The 22,862-nt window shown below is 29.0% G+C and overlaps 1 protein-coding gene and 1 non-coding gene across 3 annotated transcripts; one reads left to right on the top strand and one right to left on the bottom strand.

Annotated features, from left to right (window-relative positions):
- Nucleotides 1–4,388: 4,388 nt before the first annotated feature.
- Nucleotides 4,389–13,397, bottom strand: LOC107447674 (uncharacterized). 2 transcript variants are annotated; one of them, XM_016062647.5, is made up of 2 exons: nt 11,829–13,397; nt 4,389–4,527 (listed from the first exon to the last, which is right to left on the bottom strand). In XM_016062647.5, exon 1 carries the CDS (start codon nt 13,262–13,264, stop codon nt 11,840–11,842), a length of 1,425 nt encoding a protein of 474 aa, XP_015918133.3. In that variant the 5' UTR covers nt 13,265–13,397; the 3' UTR covers nt 4,389–4,527; nt 11,829–11,839. The 2 variants fall into 2 exon arrangements, with proteins under 2 accessions (XP_015918133.3, XP_015918132.3); XM_016062646.4 differs by lacking the exon at nt 4,389–4,527 and adding an exon at nt 4,593–4,693 and having other exon boundaries at nt 11,829–13,388.
- TRNAR-UCG (transfer RNA arginine (anticodon UCG)) lies at nt 7,211–7,283 on the top strand. The gene has a single exon. It is a non-coding gene; the product is annotated as a tRNA-Arg (tRNA).
- Nucleotides 13,398–22,862: the final 9,465 nt, after the last annotated feature.

Here is a 22,862-nt window from a genome sequence, read left to right as displayed (position 1 = left end):
ATATTTATTGTAAACCTACTGGTGACAGTTTGGAATTTATCTTCGCGATAATTCAAAGACAGCTGGTGCATGCAGTATAACCACAAATTAAATCGTAGTTGAGGGGGTAGCAACTTCCCTGATCTCCATACCACGCTTCTCAACCTCCCGCTCCGACTTCTCCGATTCATAAATCCCCTGTTACATCGATTAGAAAAAGTTAATAACATCGATTAGATAAAGCGTTATACGATGGGACGTTAGCACGAAAAATCGAATTCCAGACCAAACCGTAGAAGCCGATTTATTTCTGCCATGTTTTTGATTCCGAGAAAAAGCTAATATTATGAAAAATCGATTAAAGCCATAATCGATGTTTCAATCGTTTTCTATTAAAAATCATATCAAAAAATAAATTATATGCAAAAAATAAATATTTTTTTAAACTTTTTTCCGAGATTATCATTGTTAAAAATACAAACAAACCTTAATACCTATTTAAGGTATAAAATGCAGAAGCAAATTAATTGATTTTAATGTAGAAATTATAAAAATAATTATATATTCGAAAAAATAAAAATTATGGGACGAACTTTTGTACGAATTAAAATTGTTAAAAATTTCAGTTTTAATGACATCGTAATCATATTGATTTTTTTTTTGTTTTTTTTTCCAGCGACCTTAATTATGACAATACAAAGTGAAATAAAATACATCCATGCAATTTAATGTTTCTTAAAGAACAAGAATAGCATCATTTAAAAAATTTAATTTACGAACAGCTGCAAGATAAAAGACAAAACAGAAATGAGATTTTTACATCTAAAATACATCTATTTTTACAATAGAGACGGGCGTTGGACTACAAGAGGCTTAACACAAACCATTTCTTTTTTAATGATAACCTTCAACCTCTAATAATTTATATTCATTTCCAAACAATGTTCCCATAACAAATCAATACCTCTGGGGGTACTGATCCAGGAGTTTCCTTGTCTTCTGGATTGGTTCAAAATGACAAGGATACGGAGTTGAACATTAGTAGTCGTAAACCCATGAAATTGGGTCGGCTGTTCAACGACGGTTATAAAATAAAATATAGGTCGTTCTTAATAGCCTGTTAAATTTTTTTTTCTTGTCTTTGTTATCCTCTCTATTTTGTAGAAAGAAAGTACTTATGAGTTCGATCATCCATTGATTGGTCAGTAAACCACATCATATGACCGTGAAAAAAACAAAAGCAATTAAAAAACACGTGTAAATGTTTTTAACTCTTGATTGCTTTTTTCACGCTTGATTTATTATTTACTTATAAACACAGTTCATTGAAGCATTTCATCTTTGTTGTTCTTTCTTCCGTGTTAAAGTACTATTGACTGTGTTTTTTAATGATTATGTAAATATTATTTAAATGAAGCTTCTTATGAAGTGACCAGAGGTGTGAAGATGTTAGGGACGCACAGAATAATAGAATTTCCCTTACGTATAGCGTGAGAAACCCTATACGACAAACTCTCTTTCATTTTTATAAGTAATTTGAAGTATAGAAAAAGTAAGTAAAAGTAAACCTAAAATAAACCATGAAGTTTCAAATGCAGCGTATTTTTCGAAGCATCGGAAATAACGATTTATCCGCGATGTATACGATGTTTTCCGATGCATCATAGACATTGATACCTGCATGCACGATGAAGAGGATAATTCTTGATAGTGCATAGATGGTTTCAAGTTTACGCGATGATCTATTCTCTCCAAATTCTTTCTCTTTAAGAAGATTTTAAAAATGTGCATTTTAGTTTAGATTTTATATTTATTATTATTTAATTAAGGTATCCGACTAGTTTCAAAAACTTTTTTTTAATATTAATATAAATTTTTAAAAAACAAATATGTAAAAACTTATAAAACTAGCAACAACAAAAAATTATTATTATATTTTTGTTTTTTTAAAGGGCCACATTTAGGTAAAATTAAGGCATTTTTTTGCATCTTACGATAAACACCGTAAAAAAATTTCTAACGCCCAAAACAAAAATATCGCTTGAGGTTTTTATTTAGAGATTATGTTTTGAACTATTATCTTAAAAGCAAGTGCATATATTAATATACTACTGAGTTAGGGATCATTGTAACTATAAAAAAAATCAGAATTTTTAAAATTTCGCACTCGTCTGTGCGAAAAAACATGCATAAAAAAGAAAATTCTACTTTTTTTTTTTTATCTTAGTCTGAAGTTCGAAACATGTGTACTGTAATCATAAACACCCATGAAAAATTGTAGACGATTATTTTAAAAACAACATGAGATATCGTGTTTAAGGTGATGTAAAATGTGAAAAAATATTATGTAAAGCATTTAAAGACTTAAAATCATAAGTCTATACCAGAGGTCGCCAAAGTGGTCTATATAGACCCCCAGGGGTCTATTTAACATAAGTGGGGGTCGATCTGAGCCAGGGGCTCGAATGGGGGTCGATCCGAACCGGAAGGGTCGATTGGTCGAAGGATTATCAGTATTTTTCAGAATGTGACAATTAGAAATAAAAGAAGAAGACTTGGAAATATATACAGGTAATCTTCAAAAATTGAGCGACGATTTTAAACTGCGTTTTGTTGATTTGGAAAACATTGACATCCCTGATTGTATTATTTGTGCCATTTTCTGGTCAAATTGAAAACGTGGACATCAACCTGCAAGATGAGCTTGCTGAATTATTATGGGGATTTGAAGCAAAGACGCTTTTTAAAAATTTAACAATAAGCAAATTTTGGACAAATATAAATATAACGCAAAAATATGTAGGGCTTTACGAAATAGCTCAGCCATTTATGATAGCATTTCCAAGTTCCTATATGGTTGAAGCCGGTTTCATTCGCTTAAATTCAATCTTAACTAAGTACAGAAATAAATTAAATGTGGAGTTTGGAGGAGGTTTAAGATTAAAATTGACCAATTTTGAACCCAATATAACGAACCTAGCGAAAGAAAAAAAAAAAAAAAAAAAACACCAGGCACACCCATGTCATTGATTAAGAAGCAATAAATCCGTAGTTACTTTACTTATTATTTCTACTTAATTATAATTACTTATTTCATAAATATTAAGGTATTTATATTTTAACATTAATATATTTTTCATAAAACTATTGTTACACTATGTACTATTACTTTAATAAATGTTCAAAATCATAAAATAAATGTACAAACACAGTATCTAATAGAGTTTTATTTTAATTAACAGAAAATTACTTTTATGGGTCGATGATCAAAAAAGTTTGGCAACCCCTAGTCTATACAATGCTATCACATTGCACAAAAACTGCAATAAATTTGTAAATAAATCGAGTGCAGACAAAAGTGTAGTATTTTTAGAAAGCTAAGATTACAGGAATTCTAAATTTATAGTAAACTGAATTTCGAACATTCTAAGTAATCCCAAAATTAAATTCTAAGTAATTCTAAGTATCCCAAAAGCATGTTTTTGCACTAATTACAATTTTGCACCTTAAATACACATTCTGCGGCAGTCCACACCCCCCTTCCTGCATAAGTTGTGCTACTTTATTCAATTAATTTTTTTATTTGTTATATCACTGATGTGATTTATTCATTTTTTCAGAAAAAAAATACTACTTAACCATTCAAATTCATAGCATTTTTTGATACTTCTTATTTCATTCCAAATTCATTTGTTTAATTCAAAATTACACAGTAACAAATGAAATACATTGATGTAACGAAACATTGCGATGTATCGGAATATCGCGATGCCAAATTCTTAACATCACCCAGTCCTAATTATGAAAGATTACTTAGAATTAAGTTCTTTTTCAGTATCACTTGAACGTCAAGTTAGCAAAGTTAACGCTCTGATGCAGATGGAGGGGGACATCGGTATCCTCTTTATAATTTTTTTTTTTTCTGAAATTCTAATAACGAGTAAAAATATATTTTGGTATTTTTTAATTATAAAAACAATCTTATAGTTACTAAAAAAATCTGTTAAATTTTCCGAATTATTTTTATACAAAAATATGAAATCCAAAAAAAGTACATAGTTTGAAGAAAATTTTTTTCAATCATATTCAAAAATTTAGCAATATTAATTAATTTCGTAAATTAAAGAAATTTTAATGATTAATAATTGTTTCTCTTAGATCTAAGTAACTGAAAATAAGTGTTAATTTGAAAAATTATTGTTTCGATATAGTTGTTTCATATATGCTGTATTTCATAACCATAAATTATTAAAATAATGAAAAAAAACATGAAAAATTTATTAAATAAAGAAATCTGCGTTAAAGGGTTAAATTACTGATTCTCTCTGTTGTTATAATTCCGGGTTGAATATTGTTGCTAGGTTATAAATTTTTTAAACGTTTTGAATAACATTCAATACAGTAAACAAACTAAGATTTTTTTTTAACTTCCTCGTAAAAAATTTATTTTTTTCCAGACCTTGTAGGTAGAAAGTAAAAACACACATCTCCAAATAATTCAAATAGTAGTACTTGGAATCTGAGGTTCAACAACCGTCAAGCATTTACCTGAAAAGAAATAATTAAAGATTTCTGCAGTACATGCACTTTTTAAGTAAGACATGGAAGCAGAATTTGCAATTTCAAGTTTTATAAAAATTATATATTTTTTAAAGGAATAAAGACATGTTTCTATAAAGTTATGGCAGGAAAAGTTTTCTTTATCAGTATTTACCTGAAAAGAAAAGAAAAAAAAAAGAATAAATTCTATTATAAACATATATTTTTTAGTAGAACGTGGAAACAAAATTTTCAAATTAAAATTATTCCTTTTTAAAAGAAAGAAAACACATTTCATTAAGTTATGTTTGTAAAAAAATTATTTATAATTTTTTTTTTAAATCGAATACAGAATACATATATTTATTAACGAATCAGGTCATTGACTACATGGAAAAAAAATTAACAATCATAAATAAAATACCACATATTTCATACTCAAGAAAGTAGTGCTACAAGTTCTTTGCTGAAACTAGAATAGAGCTTGAAAAATTAGGTAACCAATATTTAATTTTATGTCTTCTCTTTCTAATTACTGTTCTCCATAAAGACACCGCATGGAATGGTGAAAAAAATTCTCAGCTTTTGACGTCATACAGCTACAGGAGGTTTAACTGCATGATTTTGTGGCTTATGAAATTCCACAGCGAAACAAGATTGAAAACACTAATGAAATTCCTTTCTAAAACCATTTCCATGTTCTTTACTAGATTTCTTGAGGTAATAATCGTTTGTTTTTTATAGTCGTTCGAATTTTACACAAATTACAACTTACTGGCTTTACATTATTTGCCTCAAAGATACTTTAACTTTTTTGTGTAACATTGATGACAATTATGAGACAAAAACTATTTTTGAAGTCGATTTCTTAGCATAATTTTAAGCTTTTATTTTTGAGTTAAGTTTAAGTTTATTCACGAGATTTCTCACAGCTATAATCGTTTGCTTTTTATGGTTGTTTGAATTCTGCAGAAATTACAAGTAGTGGACTAAATATAATCTACCTGAAAAAAGACGTCTTAAATGTTCCTATTTTAAGAATTAATTGGGTCGCTAGAAATTTTAACTTATGAAATCCGTTTTGCGGTATAAAATTTAAACTACTAAATGACTCAATGTATGCCGCTTCTAAGGACTTGAAAATGATTGACATATAACACTACATATGATCAATGATTAACATAATTATGATTCACATATGATGATAACAAGTTAAAAAAACTCACTGATGACATATTAAAGATTTTGTTATTGATGTTAAATTGAACCAACTAAAAAAAAAAAAAAGTTATCAGGAAGTAAATTAAGTGAATCCATACAGATATTATTATTCACATGAATGTGCATGTAAATTGTGTGTTTATGAATTTCCAATTTATAATAAAACGCATTATAAATTGAAATTTATGCGAGATATAGGTCATGAAGGTAATTATGAAGGTAAGATTACTTTTTTGGCTAAATTTTATAATTAATTTGATTCAAATATATATTTATTGTTATTATTTTTTAATCAATCCTTATTTTTGAATTTTGGTTTATTCAAATTTCGAACTTGTTTTGTTCCTACCAATTTGAATTCAGATTATAATGAATCTACTTCTTTTTTTCCTTATTTCGAACTGTTTATTTATTTATTTTTATGAGTTTCGTTTCGACTCGGTTCAATATATGTATTTTTTTTTCTCGGACTGGTTTAGAGAGATCTACAACCAGAATTAAAATTAATTCATTAAGCTCATTGGCACATTCAAAATAGGCAAATTAATTATAATTATTTAATTAATTAAATCATAAATTTAAACGAGCGTTTTTAATCAAATATCGTTTTTTAACTAATTTCCTAATTCATAACGTAATAATTATTTTTTGAAAATGATATTTAATGTTTATATACATAATTTACTTATTTATATATAATTTACTTATTTATATATAATTTACTTATTTATAAATTCACATATTTATTAATATTTATTATTTGCTAGTTGATTTCAGACATGTTTTTTTCTTTTTCAAAATAAAAAATACAATTTTTTTATATTATCATTAATTAAAATTGATAATAACTTTTAAATTTTAATAGCATGTCATATTTTTTACACTGTCCTTAATTTATCATCTTTCAAACAGAATTTTGCCATGTATTTAATTTTCATTTACTGATTCAGATTCATTGATTCATTCATTAATTCAGAGTACCGACGATCAGAAAAATTTTTAAAAAATAAATAAATAAAAACAAGCATGCTGGCAATGTTTTTTTTTATTTCACTCAATTTAAAATATTTTAAATCAAATTAACTGAGAAAAATTCGTAATTTTACGTTTATTAAAATAGATGATAATAAAAATATATTTTGTGTTAATTGTAGCTAAATATCAGGCCAGAAAAATTTAATAATTTAAAGTAAAGAAAATCTTAATAATAGTAATTTATTTTCGTATTTCGATTAAAAGTAAAGGTTTCATCTACTATTTCTCTGTAAATAATAATATGGGTAATAGATGCATGGAAATAAAAATAATTTTAGCCTTTTTAGTTATTAAATCCTTATTTGAAGAACTATTTAAAAAAACATTTAAAAACTGTATTAAAATTTGAAAAAGAAAACAGTATAATTCTCGTCATTCAAATAAATATATATTCTGAATGTTTTGTTTTTATGAATCACTTAGCTTCACAGAACGTGTCCGCGTGGCCTAATGGATAAGGCGTCTGACTTCGAATCAGAAGATTGCAGGTTCGAGTCCTGTCGCGGACGTAGAAAAAGATTTTTTTTAATTAACGTAAAAAAAGTATAATGCCTATGTAACCTTTTCAGAAAATTTTTGTAAAAATTTATTCATTGAAAACTCAATTTTAACCTTCGCAAACTAATTCTTTTCAATTTAAAAAATTATTTTTAATTTTTTTTCTTTCTAACTTAGTAATAAGTTAGTGATTAATTAATTTTCAATAATTATAAAAATTGCGATTGTTAATTTTAAAAATGTTTAACAGGTGATTTTAAAAATTGGTATTGTATATATTATCAGAAATAATGTAGTTTAAGAAATAGTTGTTTAAAATAAATGAGCTTTAATCAAAGATAGATGAAAAGCGAAAGAAAAAAAAAACTTATTATTTATTTAAAAAGAGAAATATGAATCTAGATTATTTTTAAATCGGGCCATTGTTTTAAATTAAATATGCTGTCATAATATAAATAATTTATATACTGTCTTCATACAAATTAAAAATAAACTAAAACAAAGCATTAATTGAAAATCACCATTTAAATCACTTTAAAATAAGAATTTTTTTCAAATACTGATTAAATATTTCAATATTAAAAGTTATAGTTTCGTTCCCGATTTATTTATCATATAATAGTAATAACCTAAACATATATTAGTGTTACAATTAAACGTTAATTTATTCTTTTTATTTTATCAGTTTATCGTCCCCTTTAAATTATTTAGTTCTTCATAAAATGAATGAACAATTTAAATTGGATTTTAAAAATCCAATTTAAATCTTCCCAGAATGATGAACTTTAAATTAAAGAATCATTGTTTTATTTAATTTTCATTAAAAAAATGTAAAAAAAAGCATCATATTGCTCAGTTTTATAATTTGAACGAAGTTTTTTTAATATGTTCACAATTTATGAAAATATGTTAATAATGTTTTATGCTATAAATGTGTTTATGATGTAATAAATATTTATCTTTATGTACATAGTTTATATTTCATACAATTGTCATAAAAAAATTAGCGTCATCTGTTTTAATCGCCTTGGATAAAAAAAATAATATACAGTTCATTTAAATTTAATTATTATCAAACAAAGTACTTATTAGTATATTGAATTACAAGCATAGATTCGTATATATCTAATTTTTTTTAAATCTTGCTACTCAATATTATGTCAAATTTCTTCATTTTCATTTTTGATCCTTAAACTTCAAAAAAAAAAATATATATATATAATATAAAGTCACAGGCAAAGAAAATGGTGTTAAATATTAATTTTCACACAGCGGGGAGAATAACAGATTCTTTTTGGTTTGTTTGAAATTAAACTAAAACATTTTTTTTAAACTTTTCCAGCATGTTAAGAAATAGTCAAACAAAAAATAATATAATATTTTTCTAATTAAAATGAATTCACAACAATAGCTTTTAAATTGCTTGAAACAATGAGAATAGTTCAATTAATCGAAAATGAAAATATTAAAGAAATATTTTTAACTAAAATAAATGTACTACAATAGCTCTTAAATTGCATGAAACAATGAGAATAGTTTCATTAATCGAAAATAAGAATTTTAAAGAGATATTTCAAAAAATAATTATGAGGAAATGATAACATTTTAGATTTTCACATAAACGCTGCACAAAATATTATAAAATCAATTAAAAAACTAATAAATTACTTTAAAAAATACTTTTTAATAATTTCGAAATTGTTAACTTCCTCTTTAATTATAATTCAAACCATTTTTTTTTTTTTGAATTGTCACTTTTGTTTTATTAGTAAAAGAGTTGAAAAAGTCGTTAAGTTTAGAGACGTTATCATTAGACCAAAATCATTACATTAGAGAGATCATTAGATCGAAAGTTATTCGGGGTATTCTGCTTTTTTTTTCTTTCTTTTTTTTTCTCACTGTTCTTCTAAAAATTATTCATTATTAAAATTATTTGAGAACTGCATTAATAAAATATTAGCCGAATACAAATATGTAAATTAATATATAAAAATCGTTCCAAGTGGTAGTTTGGAGTTAGGCTTCCTTGCTAAAAAATAAAAGTAAAAAGTTTGCTTTAACAATGTCTTACCAAGAAAATTTCAAAGTAATACTATTGAAATGATACAGTAATAATGATACAATAAATAAATTAATATTCAGGTATGATACTCGAATTTATGAATGATGAAGGACTAAAAGTTTAAGTCTCAATTTTTTAAATAATATTATAATACATTTTGTAATTTGAATATCCTGAAATCAATTGGGAAATCGCATAAGAAAATCCACCATATGTTAGCGAGGGAGAACTACGTCACTATATTAGCATTCCTAAAGTTATCTAAAACCATGCGTTTATTTTGTTTAAAGTAAATCTTGCGCAACGTGTATTTATAAATAAAAGTAAATAGATTATAATCAAAGGTAATTGAATGTAAAAAAATAATTAGTTATACCTGGAAAAACTGTACCAATTCATTTTAGAGAAACGTAAAAAATCGCCATACTATTATTGACACCTATGATGCTCAATTAATTTAAATAATAGATGCATATTGAAATAAAAGAAATAAGCAATGTACTTAAAAGCTAAGTTAATGAAGAAAAAAAAAGTACTTATTCGTTCAGGAAAACCGTAGAAAATCGACAATAGCAGATGATATTGATTTTGTTAATCTGTACTACTACTATTTTGCAGGGTTTGTTGATTTAAATCAGCTTGATTTAAATCACGATTTTAATCCTGATTTAAATCAAATGATTTTTTTTTTTAAAAAATCATTGATTTAAATCAACTGATTTTTTTTATACATATTTATTTTAAACGTTAAAAAACAGGGTTTCAATTATTGATACTTTTATTATTTTCTTTTCTTAGTTTTAAAATTTATTTCAAATAAACTGCTACATTAATTAATTTTAGATAACGAAATTACTTTCTTTCTTGATGTGTGTTAAATTGCAACACATTTGAAATTGCATTTTTAAAAATCTTATTGATTCTTGAGATTGAAAGTACAGATTAAAGTATACGTTTAATGCTGTCTTAATAAAGACTTGCATAGCTGTAGAAGGTAATTAATAAACATGATTTTTTTTTTAAATGCAAATAATGTTATTTAAAATTCTACCTTTTGATTAAAAAAGCATGGAATTAAAATCTACATTATATTTTATTGATGTAGGATTAAAAATGAATATTTTAATATAAAAATATATAGATTTAATATTTATTTATTTTTTGATGAATGACTATATTTATAAACACAATCTGTTACATTTATTTAGTCATTTTAAAAATCAAGAGGGAAAAAAAAGAAATCACAATTTTAAATTAAAATTATGGTTTGCTAATTGAAACTTTGCTTTAATAGCTGAACAGGGGTCTGTCCAAGTTAAATTTACTACCGTTTAGCGGTACCTTCACAAATTCAACTTTAGGAAAAACTGTAGAATAATTTCACAAAATACTTTTTCTTGAAATTTTATTTTTGTGTCTCGTAAGAAACGATAAATCCATATTTTTTAAATATTTTTGAGTTGATTTTTTGATATAATTTTTTATTTCCACAAATTATGTCTAAATTTTCACAAAATAGGTGCCTCTCTGAAAAACCTAAACAGATCCCTGAAGTTACTCTTTAAATTCTCCATTTCATCCAGTCCTTAAATTTCAATCATGTATTTGTTCCAAAATGGTTGCCATGCATTCAAAGCTATGTATCATATAACGAAAAATTAATTGTTAATTTAATTTTGACTAAACATTTATAAAGTATTTTTCATCATAAATTAAATTTCTCACAGTGTATTTGAATAAAAATTTTAAAAAAATCTGATTTAAATCAAAAATCGGACTTTTTTGATTTTTTTTAAAAAAAATTAATTTGAAATTTGAAAATATTTGTAAATTGAAAAATATATTAAATTGAAATATTAGTTTAAATTGAAAATACAAAATAACTGAAAAATGTATTAACAGTTTTGAAGGGCATAACATCAGTTTCAGTTACTGACACTGGTGATGTCTCACCACTAAGCTAAAAGAATTTAACATGAATGAAAAAAAAGTATTCTTGAATAGTACTATAGACAAATAAACCTGTTTATGACAAACCAAGCACTTAGTCCCTAATATTTTAACCTGTATGGCTAGGCCAAACTTCAGTTATGTACTATTGAATGAGAGAACCAATTGCACTTAATTACTGATTAATCTTCCTTTGTTTAAATTGAAGAGTCAAACAATATTAATAAAATATAATACTTTTAAATTAATAAAACATTATACTCTAGTATATTTAATTATCAATATGTTATTAGATCTATGCTTATTTTACCTCTTAAATATTGTTCAGATAAAATTGTGACATAATTTGAGTGAAAGGGTTTTGGACAGTTTAAGACAGTTTTGGACAAAGGGGTTTTGGACAGAACGGTTTAAACCGTGGATTAATCCATTTTGTCCTAAACCTTGCCAACCCAGGAATGAAATAATATCTCTATAATGGAAAAAATACAATAATAAATAAACTATAAAGTTCCATTAAAAAATAATCTTTCATAAAATTTACCTAAGTATTTCTTAATCCACTTCAGCTTTTAATATAGCAACTCTCATAAAATTAGCGGCCAAATTAACATTACTGTCCATTAATTCCAGCCATTGCGTTGAACGAACAATCGCTTTCGGATTATCCATAAAAAAGAGTTTAGTTAGTTCCAGCAATTCATTATCTTGATAATCATCAGCAAGTTTCATAATTTTACACACATTTTCCAACGATATAATTTTCTTGAGAAAGTCTTGACACTTTTTTACGACTTCGGGTACTGCATACTTGTCGGCGACGGCATACAACTCAACGGCAGATTCCCAATTAACGTCCCCAAGCTCGCCAGAGTAAAGCGTGGATAAAAACAGTGACAAAACACGAGAATCGATGTCCAAAATATCCACTATACCACTTTCTTTCTCAATTGTTTCATTGTCGAACATAGCCATAAATACTGGAGATTTGTCGCAAAGCACCATTTTGTGACATGGATATGTATCGCCACCAGATCGCAAAACTACGTCGCTGGGAGTTCGGTCAGAAATATAGTTTGAGGCATAAAAAAGAGCTGGATCTGTAAAGCTAGAAGCGTTATCAACGGTTATAGGACAAGGTGAAAGTACAAATAATTCGCCACGCAGAAAAAGTTTTCCAGACTGTAAATAAACGCTTTCAATTCTTTTAGTTATCACGGTATCAAACCATTGACTAATTTCCTTACCGTTCCATAGTGTCCAATTAAATTCTAAAGGTATCGAATTCTGTCCATCAACAGCATTAAATTTACACTTCACGAAGAAATTTGCTGCATTGCCCTGCCTTTTATGCACAACCAATTTCATTCTTGCTCCCGGTTCCTGCAAATCAATAAAATGCAATTTAATACTCAGGCAAAAGGTCTGTGCGTTCGTAAAATTCTTAAACTGTCTTGGTACATCCTTGCAATAATCAGTGAAACAAAGCCTTCCATTTTTATCAGTACAACTTTGGATAGTCCAATTAAAAGCACATATTTGTTCAATGCTTTTGGTTATGAAGTTAAAATGCACAGGCAAAGATTTCAATGAACCAGTGAACCATAAACGAATGCGTAGTTTCAAGGAATTATTTATCCTCTCATTTTCTAACCGCAGAAGGATATTTTTCATGGCTGATACGTCAACTATTTTCATAATTTGCTTCTGAAAACAGAACTCAAATCGTTCCAATAAGTGTTTGTTTTCGTTATTGATTAGAACACAGATTTCTCCATTTAAGAACACATTACTAGATCCATCCAAATTTCCTAGTTTGATAAATGACTTACCATCAGACAAGTGAAATAGTAAAAGCCATTCAATTTCAGTCATCGGCCATTTAAAAATTATCGCGCCATCATAGAATTTGTGCAATATCATTGCATTTTCGATTTCCAAATTAATAACAATATGGCGACAGCGTAATGAATCGGTCATTTTTACTTTGCATCGAAAGGAAATGGAATAACAGACTGGCGAAAATTATGACCGCAATTAAAATAAGATTTTCCGTTATTCTATGTTCTAATAATCAAATTACGAGAGTTGTGCTGTTCTAAAAGTTTACAACTAGAGGGCGTTATATCGATAACCTTGAATATGATATGAATTTCACTGTGAGCATTCGGAGAATTTGAAGGGAGGGAAAAGAACGCAGAGCTTTCTAACAGAGGATTATTTTAGATCGTTTCCTGCCTTCTTTTCTTGCGATTAAGAATGATTTCATTTTCGATCAAAAATTAGAGTTTAAATTTTCACTTAAATTTATAATTCGCCAAATATATTGACAATTTTGTCGCGTTAAATATCATATAAATTCATTGCACGGACTTTTATCATATAAACTGACACACATATTGGCGCCAATTTGCTGCTATTTTTATTATTTTATTCTTCATTTTTTTTTTATTTACTGCCATTTGTTGCCCTTCCCTGTGGCTTCATGTTATTAGATCAAGCAAAACATGCTTTTGGAAGTTCATCCCTTAAAAATAAAGATTAGCTTCGATCATACAATAAAAAATATCGATATTAAGTGTTTAATAAATTTGATAGAGTCAAATATTTTATTTTTTTAATGCCGGTATATTTTAAAATTATTATCAGGATTATTTACAATATTATTTAGGATATTGCAACAACGTCAATATGCATAATGATTCTTTTCATATGACGGGGCAAGCACCTGCAATTTAAGAACTTCTTTCCAGTTTCATTACAAATTTATTCCAAAAAATTTGACTGCAAAGCATTTTTAGGAAAAATAAATTTAAAATAGCGAATTCTAAAAAAATGTCTCATATTTATTAGGGTTAACAATAAATCAAATTAATCAATAATTCTAACTACAGAATCTGTTTTTTTTTTATTAGAAAAGTCCTTTTTAAACTTAACTATAAGTTATAACCACTCTAGGAACATCTTCAAACTACTGGTTACAACTTATCCCAAAAATTCTAAGAAAATTTCCCTAAGAAGCATTTATTACCATATTCAAACAAACAAGTTATGTTCTACATATCCTTCATATGGATGGTGTCCTTCATATGGAATACATATCCTTCACATGGAATTTGAGTTGTGAATTAATAAATTTTAGACTTATTTGTCTGATAAAATTACGGATATACAATGGGTGGTGTTTTCTACACTAGGGAGCGCTTCAAGCTGTTTTCTGCCTATACTTCCGGGTTACCATTTCCAGTGTATTTTGAAGCCATTTAGCTCACAACACGATCTTCTTGTTTTGGGATTATTTTGAGTAGTATTTCTTGCATACGTGTATTTGTTACCTGATTTATTATTTTTGTTTGAAAAAAGAATCATTTGAAGACGCATTAAAAAAAAAAACGAATCGTTATAAAACACTTAAATTGTCAACAATATATAAACTCCGAAATGTAAACCTAAGTGAGTGCCAGGATGGCCTGGTCGGTAGGGCCCTGGGAGGGTCGGTAGGGCCAGAGTTCGTGGGTTCGAACCCCGCCGACTGAAGACTCCTTGTGTAGTAAAGTGACTGATGCACGTTAAATCTGTCGAGTCGCAAAAGTCCTCCATGTTCCCATAACAAATCAATACCTCTGGGGGTATTGGATTGGAGATCGATCGTTCTCTGATTCAGGTCAAAATTACGATCTGTGGATGAATGAATGGATGTATAAATGGGTTCGCCCTATAAACGAAGTCGAATTCTTGGCCATAGATGGCGCCACTGAAAAACAAGAAACGCATACTCCGCCTTAAATTTGCTCTGTTTCACCAAGCAGGCTTGCCCGTGTGGCAAGTAGCATTAGAAACAACAACAAACCTAAATGATAATTTGTAAAGTGAACTTAGCTTCAATATGCTAGGTAACACTTACGTATGATGGTGCACGACTTGCAACAGGAACAAACAGTAATTAACAAGTAAAAAGAGGCCAAATCGGAACTGCCAAAACTAGAAACCCTGCTACCTTTTCTAACAATACATCGATAAATAACTGAAACAAATTTTCACTTCAAACTTACCAGAATTACTTAATATCTTATGAAATACAGCAGATTTGAGCTCAGAAATTACATAATTTATTTCTCTTATTAAAAACAAAATTATCTGCTCAAAACTATCGCCTCGCAGAATAAGCTACTATATACTTTCTAACTGGAAGTTGAGCTGGTCAAGAGCTTGAGATTGCTGTTGTTTACATTTATATTAAAAACTCTATCCACATATGTCCCTGAAAAATGATTCCCCATAGCTCTCAAACTGAGGATAAAGAAGGATAATTTGGAAGTCATGAACATTTTCCCTTAATAAAAAGGAATCGCCTAACCTTGTAACGGAATAATAAAAGGGATACTTAGGTTTAGGTTAGGTTAGTGACTTCAGAGTATTGTTTCCTTGCGTGGGAAATAATAGGAAAAAGTTTATAACCATCGTTGAACAGCCAATCCACCTTTGAATTTACGACTACTAATGTTCAATTCCGTTGCCTTGTCACTTTGAACCCAATCCAGAAGACAAAGGAGCTCTTGGATCAAGTTTTGGGAGAAATTTGCCTTTGGAGGACTTTTGAATTGAACTGACCCGCATTTGCTTTACAGAGAGAAGAAAACCACAAAAATCTCCCAAGGTTTGCCCGACAAAAGAGGATTCAGACCCATGATATGATCCGTCTACCACTGAGGATATTTACCGTCAGCACTGTGATTGGAGCGAGCGGAATTCGTTTCGACCAGTCATCGCTGGGAATCGAACCCGGTTTTCCTCTTTGGGAGGAGAGCGGTCTATCCCCTGAGACACCACGGTTGATAGGAAGACGTTTAGAATTTTCTTTTTTTTTAAAAAATGTTTTTTAAAAAAATGAGTAGTTTGAGAAAATATTAAAAATTCCCTTTTATTGTTACATTACAGAAACCATTAACATAACCAGGAAAAAAAATGTATCCGGAATTATGAAAGTGAATTCAAAATTGTTTCGTGTTCCGAAAAGTGAAAGTCGTTAGCATCAACAAACAATAACAAAAGAATAAACAAGATGGCCAACTCTCACCTTCAAATCAATCCGCACGAATCGTCTGCTATTATTCATAGGGTTGCCACCAGGGTAAACAAAGCTTTCAATAATGGCTGGTAAATAGGCCGTGAAGTGAGAGTTGGAAGGTGACATTAAATAAGAAAGGGAAAGAATGCGGAGAAGACATTGAAGTGAAGTAAGAAGGTAAGTTCGGGACAAAACACGAGGGCGTCGCAACTGAAGTGAAGTCATGGTCTCGTAACGGAAGTCCTTTTAACGTATCATTGGTAAGAATAATAGGTTACGGTAGGCTGATCCAATTTACGTCACGTAAACTACATTAGTTTAAGTGCCATTTTGTATAAAAGCAGATTGATAAATGGTTGAAGATAGATTTTTTTTTCTTCCACCAAATTTCTTAAGATGTGCTTTTCCTTTCATTTCATGTTTTTGTTCGACTATGCGATGCCTAGTTTGATTTATGATGAGAATTTTCTTTGATTGATTGAAAAACCGAATGAGAAATCCTTGTTTTCTCGTTTCTTAAAGGATTTTTCAGCCATTAAAATTCTGTGAACCAGCATTAAAATCTTGCAAAACATCTGATCCATAAAATAAACGGGTATAAAAGTTACTTTGGAGATTTTTTATATTCCTACACAAAACAGGTAAAATGATGTTTCTGACTGATATTTCTAAAAATAAGTGATCGCGATGGAAATAATAGGAAAATGGCGGACGATTCCATGTATAGTAAAAACGCCAAGGCACAGGGCCCGATTCAAGGAGCATCCTATCTTCACTTCAACGCGTTGTAGATAAAGTAAAGACGATGTAGGTCTTTACAATCAGTTATTGAATTATGTAAGCAAAATAATCACGTATTGATTTGATATGATCAGCAGCTAAATCTTATATTTTTTGACAAATCTAGTAAAAATATATTGAATTCTATTCGCAAGGTACTTCTGTTGTCATTGCAGAAACTAATATAGTCATACAGTGCAATTATTGAACAATATAAGAGGATTAAGTGATTGTTCAGATGTTAAATGCCTGATTGTTTTCCTGTTCCTTAAGTAGTTTTCCAATCTTTTACGTTTTGTGAACAACTATAAAAATCTTTCAAACTTCCATTAGAGGCTGGTTAAAAACTAGTTGCGCCATGTGATCCTGCAGTTCGGTCAAACCAGCTGTTTAAATATAATTTTTCAAGGAAATAAAACAGGTGGCACACTGGACACCTGAAAATAATAAACTGTTAGTTAACTCCCAAATAGCAAAATAAGGTTTATTTTCCCTCATTAAACTCTTTTTAATGTAAACCTAAAAAGGTTTGTTATGCGGTTTACGTGTAAACCATCTAACTTTAAAACGAGATCTGTGACAATTTGCTCTATTCTACTCGCATTACCTTGATCCAAAACCTTGGAAAACAACCTTCCAGGGGTTTCCAACTTACATGAGGCCGGGGGCCGCAATTTAAAACACCAATCAAATGGAGGGTCGCAACTTTATCGAAAATTTATATAGGACTTTTCAATGTTCGAAGGAACATTAAATATTACTGTCAGATTTTTAACAAGTTGTACAAAAAAAAAGTATTAAATTACAAATAATAATAAATATTTTCTTGCATAAATATTTTCTTGGATTCAAAACCTGAGAAATAATTTTTTTTTTGCACAGTTGATGTGTTAAATTTCACAGAAACGAAGAAATTAGGTTTTTTAAATGAAAGAAAAGTATTTTAAACCCATACGAAAATTGTTCGTAAAGAAATGAAAACTAATATATATTAGTTCGCAGGCCACAAAAAAAGCTTCGTGGGCCGGATGCGGCCCGTGGGCCGCCAGTTGGTAACCACTGTTTTAAATAAAAACCTTAAATCGAGGTTGACTTAGGATTTTCAAGCGAGAAAAAATCCTCTAATAAAGCTAGTCCTCAAGGTGAAAATAATCTTAAATCTAGGTAATTATTAGGCTTCTTTTCGCAAAGTCTTGTATGCTCAGCGGAAAATGTTCTTCATCTCTGGTCTATGTAAATTAAATTTACTATTCTTTTGTTTTACGAAACTGTACGAAATACCAAAACAATTTACACATTACTATCCTGGAAAAAAATATATATATAAAAGTTTGGATGAGACTTTTTACAAAATGGGCAATAACTTTGCAAATATTAAATGCTTCATAATTTTATTTCGATTAGTATTCATGAACGCAGAAAAATCCCCTGAGTTTTAACTCGGAGATAATTTAAATTGCAAATAATATTCTCGGATTAGGAACGACGATGAAAAAGAAAGCTGATATTTGGAACGTAATGGATTTTCAGATTTAAAAATGGTAATTAATGAGTTTAAATAATCGATATAAATGAACGTTACGTTCTCAAGCAATTAAGAGGGAAATATTATCATAATTTGAAGTGGATAGAAGTAAATTGATCCCTTTTCCCCTTTTTATAATAATTATTTTTTAATAGACATACTTTGCCCCGGAAATTACTTCAATAATTATTAATTAAATAACCTAGTTTGCAATTAATTTCAGTAAAAGTGGCAAACAATTAATCGATTTCGCATTGTGAATTAATTTGAAAAATTGTCATTTAATGAAGCGCAATTTAATTACTTTTGTTCGCGTTATGGTACTTTTTAATTTTTTCCCCATAGAAAACTACTTTACGGTAGTTTATTTGAGGCTTATATTATTTGGACCCGATTCTAATTGTGTAGCTGCGAGTCTACCGAAAATTACTGTAATCGAATGAAAAATACTGATTTGTTTAGAAAAATTCATTTTGACTTAGTTTTAAGGATTGATTTAAATACCAGTTTAAAAGATTCACATTCGCAAAATTCTTTCGCCAAACACAATTTTATTCGCCAAATTTACGATTTTATTTCTTTGCGAATCCCGCGTAACATCGACGTTTTGGTCAATTGTACAATTGTGTTTTAAGCCTATGTTTCAGTAAAGTTTCTTCCTGTGGATTAAATTTGTTTGTAAGTTGTTACCCATATTCTTATATTTTGAGGATCCTATGGTATGATTTTTATCGATTTTGCACACTGATGTTCAAACTTACATTCGAAAAGTCTCTTCGTCCTTAATTTTTGCACACCAGTGGTTAAGCTTGGCGACGGAATCCCGGATATTTCGACGTGATTCTAGACCAGGGGTTGCCAAACTTTTTTGATCATCGACCCCTACATAATTTTTCGAAATTTCCATCGACCCGCATGAAAGTAATTTTCTGTTAATTAAAATAAAACTCTATTAGATACTGTGTTTGTACATTTATTTTACGATTTTGAACATTTATTAAAGTAATAGTACATAGTGTAACAATAGTTTTATGAAAAATATATTAATGCTTAAATATAAATACCTTAATATTTATGAAATAATAAGTAATTATAAGTAAGATCAAATAATAAGTAAAGTAGCTACGGATTTATTGCTTCTTAATCAATGACATGGGTGTGCCTGGTGTTTTTTGTTTGCAAGGTTCGTTATATTGGGTTCAAAATTGGTCAATTTAAATCTTAAATCCCCTCGAAACTCCACATTTAATTTATTTCTGTTCTTAGTTAAGATTGAATTTACGTGACTGAAACCGACTTCAACCATATAGGAACTTGGAAATGCTAGCATAAATGGCTGAGCTATTTCGTAAAGTCTTACATATTTTTGCATTAATATTTGTCCAAAATTTGCTTATTGTTGAATTTTTAAAAAGCGTCTTTGCTTCATATCCCCATAATAATTCAGAAAGCTCATCTTGCAGGTTGATGTCCACGTTTTCAATTTCAGCAGAAAATGGCACAATAATTCAATCAGGGATGTCAATCTTTTCCAAATCAGCAAAACGCTGCTTAAAATCGTCGCTCAATTTGTGAAGATTACCTGTATATATTTCCAAGTCTTCTTCTTTTATTTCTAATTGTCACATATCTGAAAAATACTGATAATCCTTCGACCAATCGACCCTTCCTGTTCGAATCGACCCCCATTCGACCCCCTGGCTCAGATCGACCCCCGCTTATGTTAAATAGACCCCTGGGGGTCTATATAGACCACTTTGGCGACCTCTGTTCTAGACAATTCCCGTATAATTTCGTAAATATTAGTCCTATCGTTTCGAAAGTAGAATTCTCTAAAACTAACATTTTGTTGCAAAAATGGTCGCCAGTTTCTGCCAAGTCGAGAAAAATCTCGCCAAACTGAGCTGTCCATACGAAATGCATTAGGGGTTATTTTTTTTCTCTAAATTATAGTATTAGAATTACGCTATTTTCCAGCAAACTTTCTAATTAAACTATTTTTTTTAGGGTCCATTGGAGATATTTAGCCTCATAACAAAAGAATATTTTCAAAATTATACATATTGTTACAACTACGTAACAGTATTGTCTCAAATTTGATAGTATTTTAATTGTAAAGCTATCGAAAAATTTTTTAATAAATTTCGAATCTGAAATCTATATTTTTGAATTATAATTACATCGTTGCTGTTGAGCGTATTTTTTCACCCTCACTTTTTTATTTTTACTTTTAATTTTTTCTTTGTAACGTTCATTGCAGCTAATGCAATGCAATATTGCACCTTAGTAAATATTTAAAAATAATTTTTTTAAACAAAAACTACGTTTTAATCATTTTTTTTCTCACAAAATATAAAATAATACGGATTTATTATCGATTGATATTCTATAGAATTAAATTAATAGAATAAAACTTAATCTGATTATCTAATAACACTTTAGATATGCGAAATTCAGACACTATAACTAAACGAATGCCTATAATTTTATAACACCAGTAAATAGTACTATTAGATTTTTAAAAAAATCATATTCATTTCCTGGTATTTGACGTCCAATTGCAAACAAATCAATGCTGAAAGTGATATGAACGAAGCAAAGTTTTGTAAAACAGATCTGGTTACCATGGTAACGGTCAAAAAACCCAAAGGAGTTATTTGCCAACTGGGAAATTTTCATAACAGATGAATCATTCAAGATTCCATGATTCATGCATAAAATTATTTGTTTATGACAGTCTTTTCTATTTAATCAGGACATTTTAAAAATACGTTTCTGCGTTCTTATTTGAAAAGAATGATTTAAATTATTTGTTTTGATGAGATTTATAGCAATGAAATTTTTTTTATTATCGAAGGTTGATGTCCCCATAGTGTTAGAGTACATACAGAAAAGAAATAAAATTATCTTTGTTACTTGTAAGTGAAATTGAGACGTCATGCGGCAATTTTTCAGGAAATGATTAAAAAATTATTTTTTTTATAAAGATTTTTTAACAATATGGATACGCAAATTTTCTTTCAAATGAGACATTTTAACGTTAAATTGTTCCTTATTGTTTCCAGATAGGTACTTATCAAGATTCAGGAATTTCTTTTAGTTAACGGCACAATACACGGAAACATCTTATTGCCTACCAGAAAACCGCGGTTTTTTTCACCAGAAACGCCGCTAGAAAATTTGGTTTATAAAACTGGGGCTTATCATTGTACCGTCCCATGTTCTATATTTATTCAATTTTTATTATTGAAAAAATACTTGGATGTAGTTTACAAACTATTGTATGAATAAATTTTACTCCAAATTATTTAAAATTTAACCATGTCTCCCAATATGGGGCATAGGAAAATTATGAAAAAGTTTTATTTCATTTTATTCCTATTTTTTCGTTAGGGGAAAGTAAAGAAAGGAGGGGCATTAGACGGGATGGAGCATCGCCAAGGGCGCCGGCAGAATAATATAAAAGGAGGTGCAACCCTCTAACAAACTACTCCCCCCCCCCACCGAAAAAAAATCAAAATGTTCTGTTATTGCATTTTGTTTTGTTATTACATATACTTTCGTCTGTTAATTTTTTTCAAGATATATTTCTTCATCGTTAACAAGATATTTAAAAAAAAGTACGACTTTCTTGTACTTGCAAATTTTGCCACGAGAAACTGTACTGATGGCGCTGGAATAGCTACTGACTTTGAAACACAAATAACTACAAACAGTAGTTTCGTATACTAACGTGCTTGTGCAAGCTTAAGATTGGTATTTATTGTGTTGATGAAGTTTTACAGTTGTGAGAAATCAGTTTGTGTTATACACCTTTGTTAAACTAAATAACAAATAGAAAATATAATATTATTTATATTTTAAACGCCCGGTTGCTGAGTAGAAGCGCTTCGCACTCCCGCGCCACAGGTTCTGGGTTCGATCCTCGGACCGGGCAAGGTTGATTTAGCCTTTCATCCCTTCAGTGGGTCGATAATTGAGTACCAAGCATGCTTGGGAACTAAACACAGGGGGTTTCGCGTTCGGCTGATCACCTAACCGGAACATCTGCTCCTGCACCCTGGAGCCCAAGGTCTAGAAAACTGAGATGGGCACAGTAGGCCTTGGCCCTCTTTGGGCTGTCGTGCCACTGAGTCTGAGTTGAGTATTTATATTTTATTAAATGAAATTTAGAAATATAGCTTAGATATCTGCCAAGTTAGTGC

The sequence above is a fragment of the Parasteatoda tepidariorum genome, chromosome 10, assembly GCF_982258835.1.
Source record: "Parasteatoda tepidariorum strain Cologne lab strain chromosome 10, Ptep-v5.0, whole genome shotgun sequence".
Classification (NCBI taxonomy): Eukaryota; Metazoa; Arthropoda; class Arachnida; order Araneae; family Theridiidae; genus Parasteatoda; species Parasteatoda tepidariorum.
Note: the sequence above shows the minus strand (reverse complement) of the source record. Positions and strands in the feature narration are given on the sequence as shown.

Excerpts from the sequence above, each read along its gene's own strand:
- LOC107447674 (XM_016062647.5), bottom strand. The coding sequence starts at position 13,264 with ATGACCGATTCATTACGCTGTCGCCATATTGTTATTAATTTGGAAATC.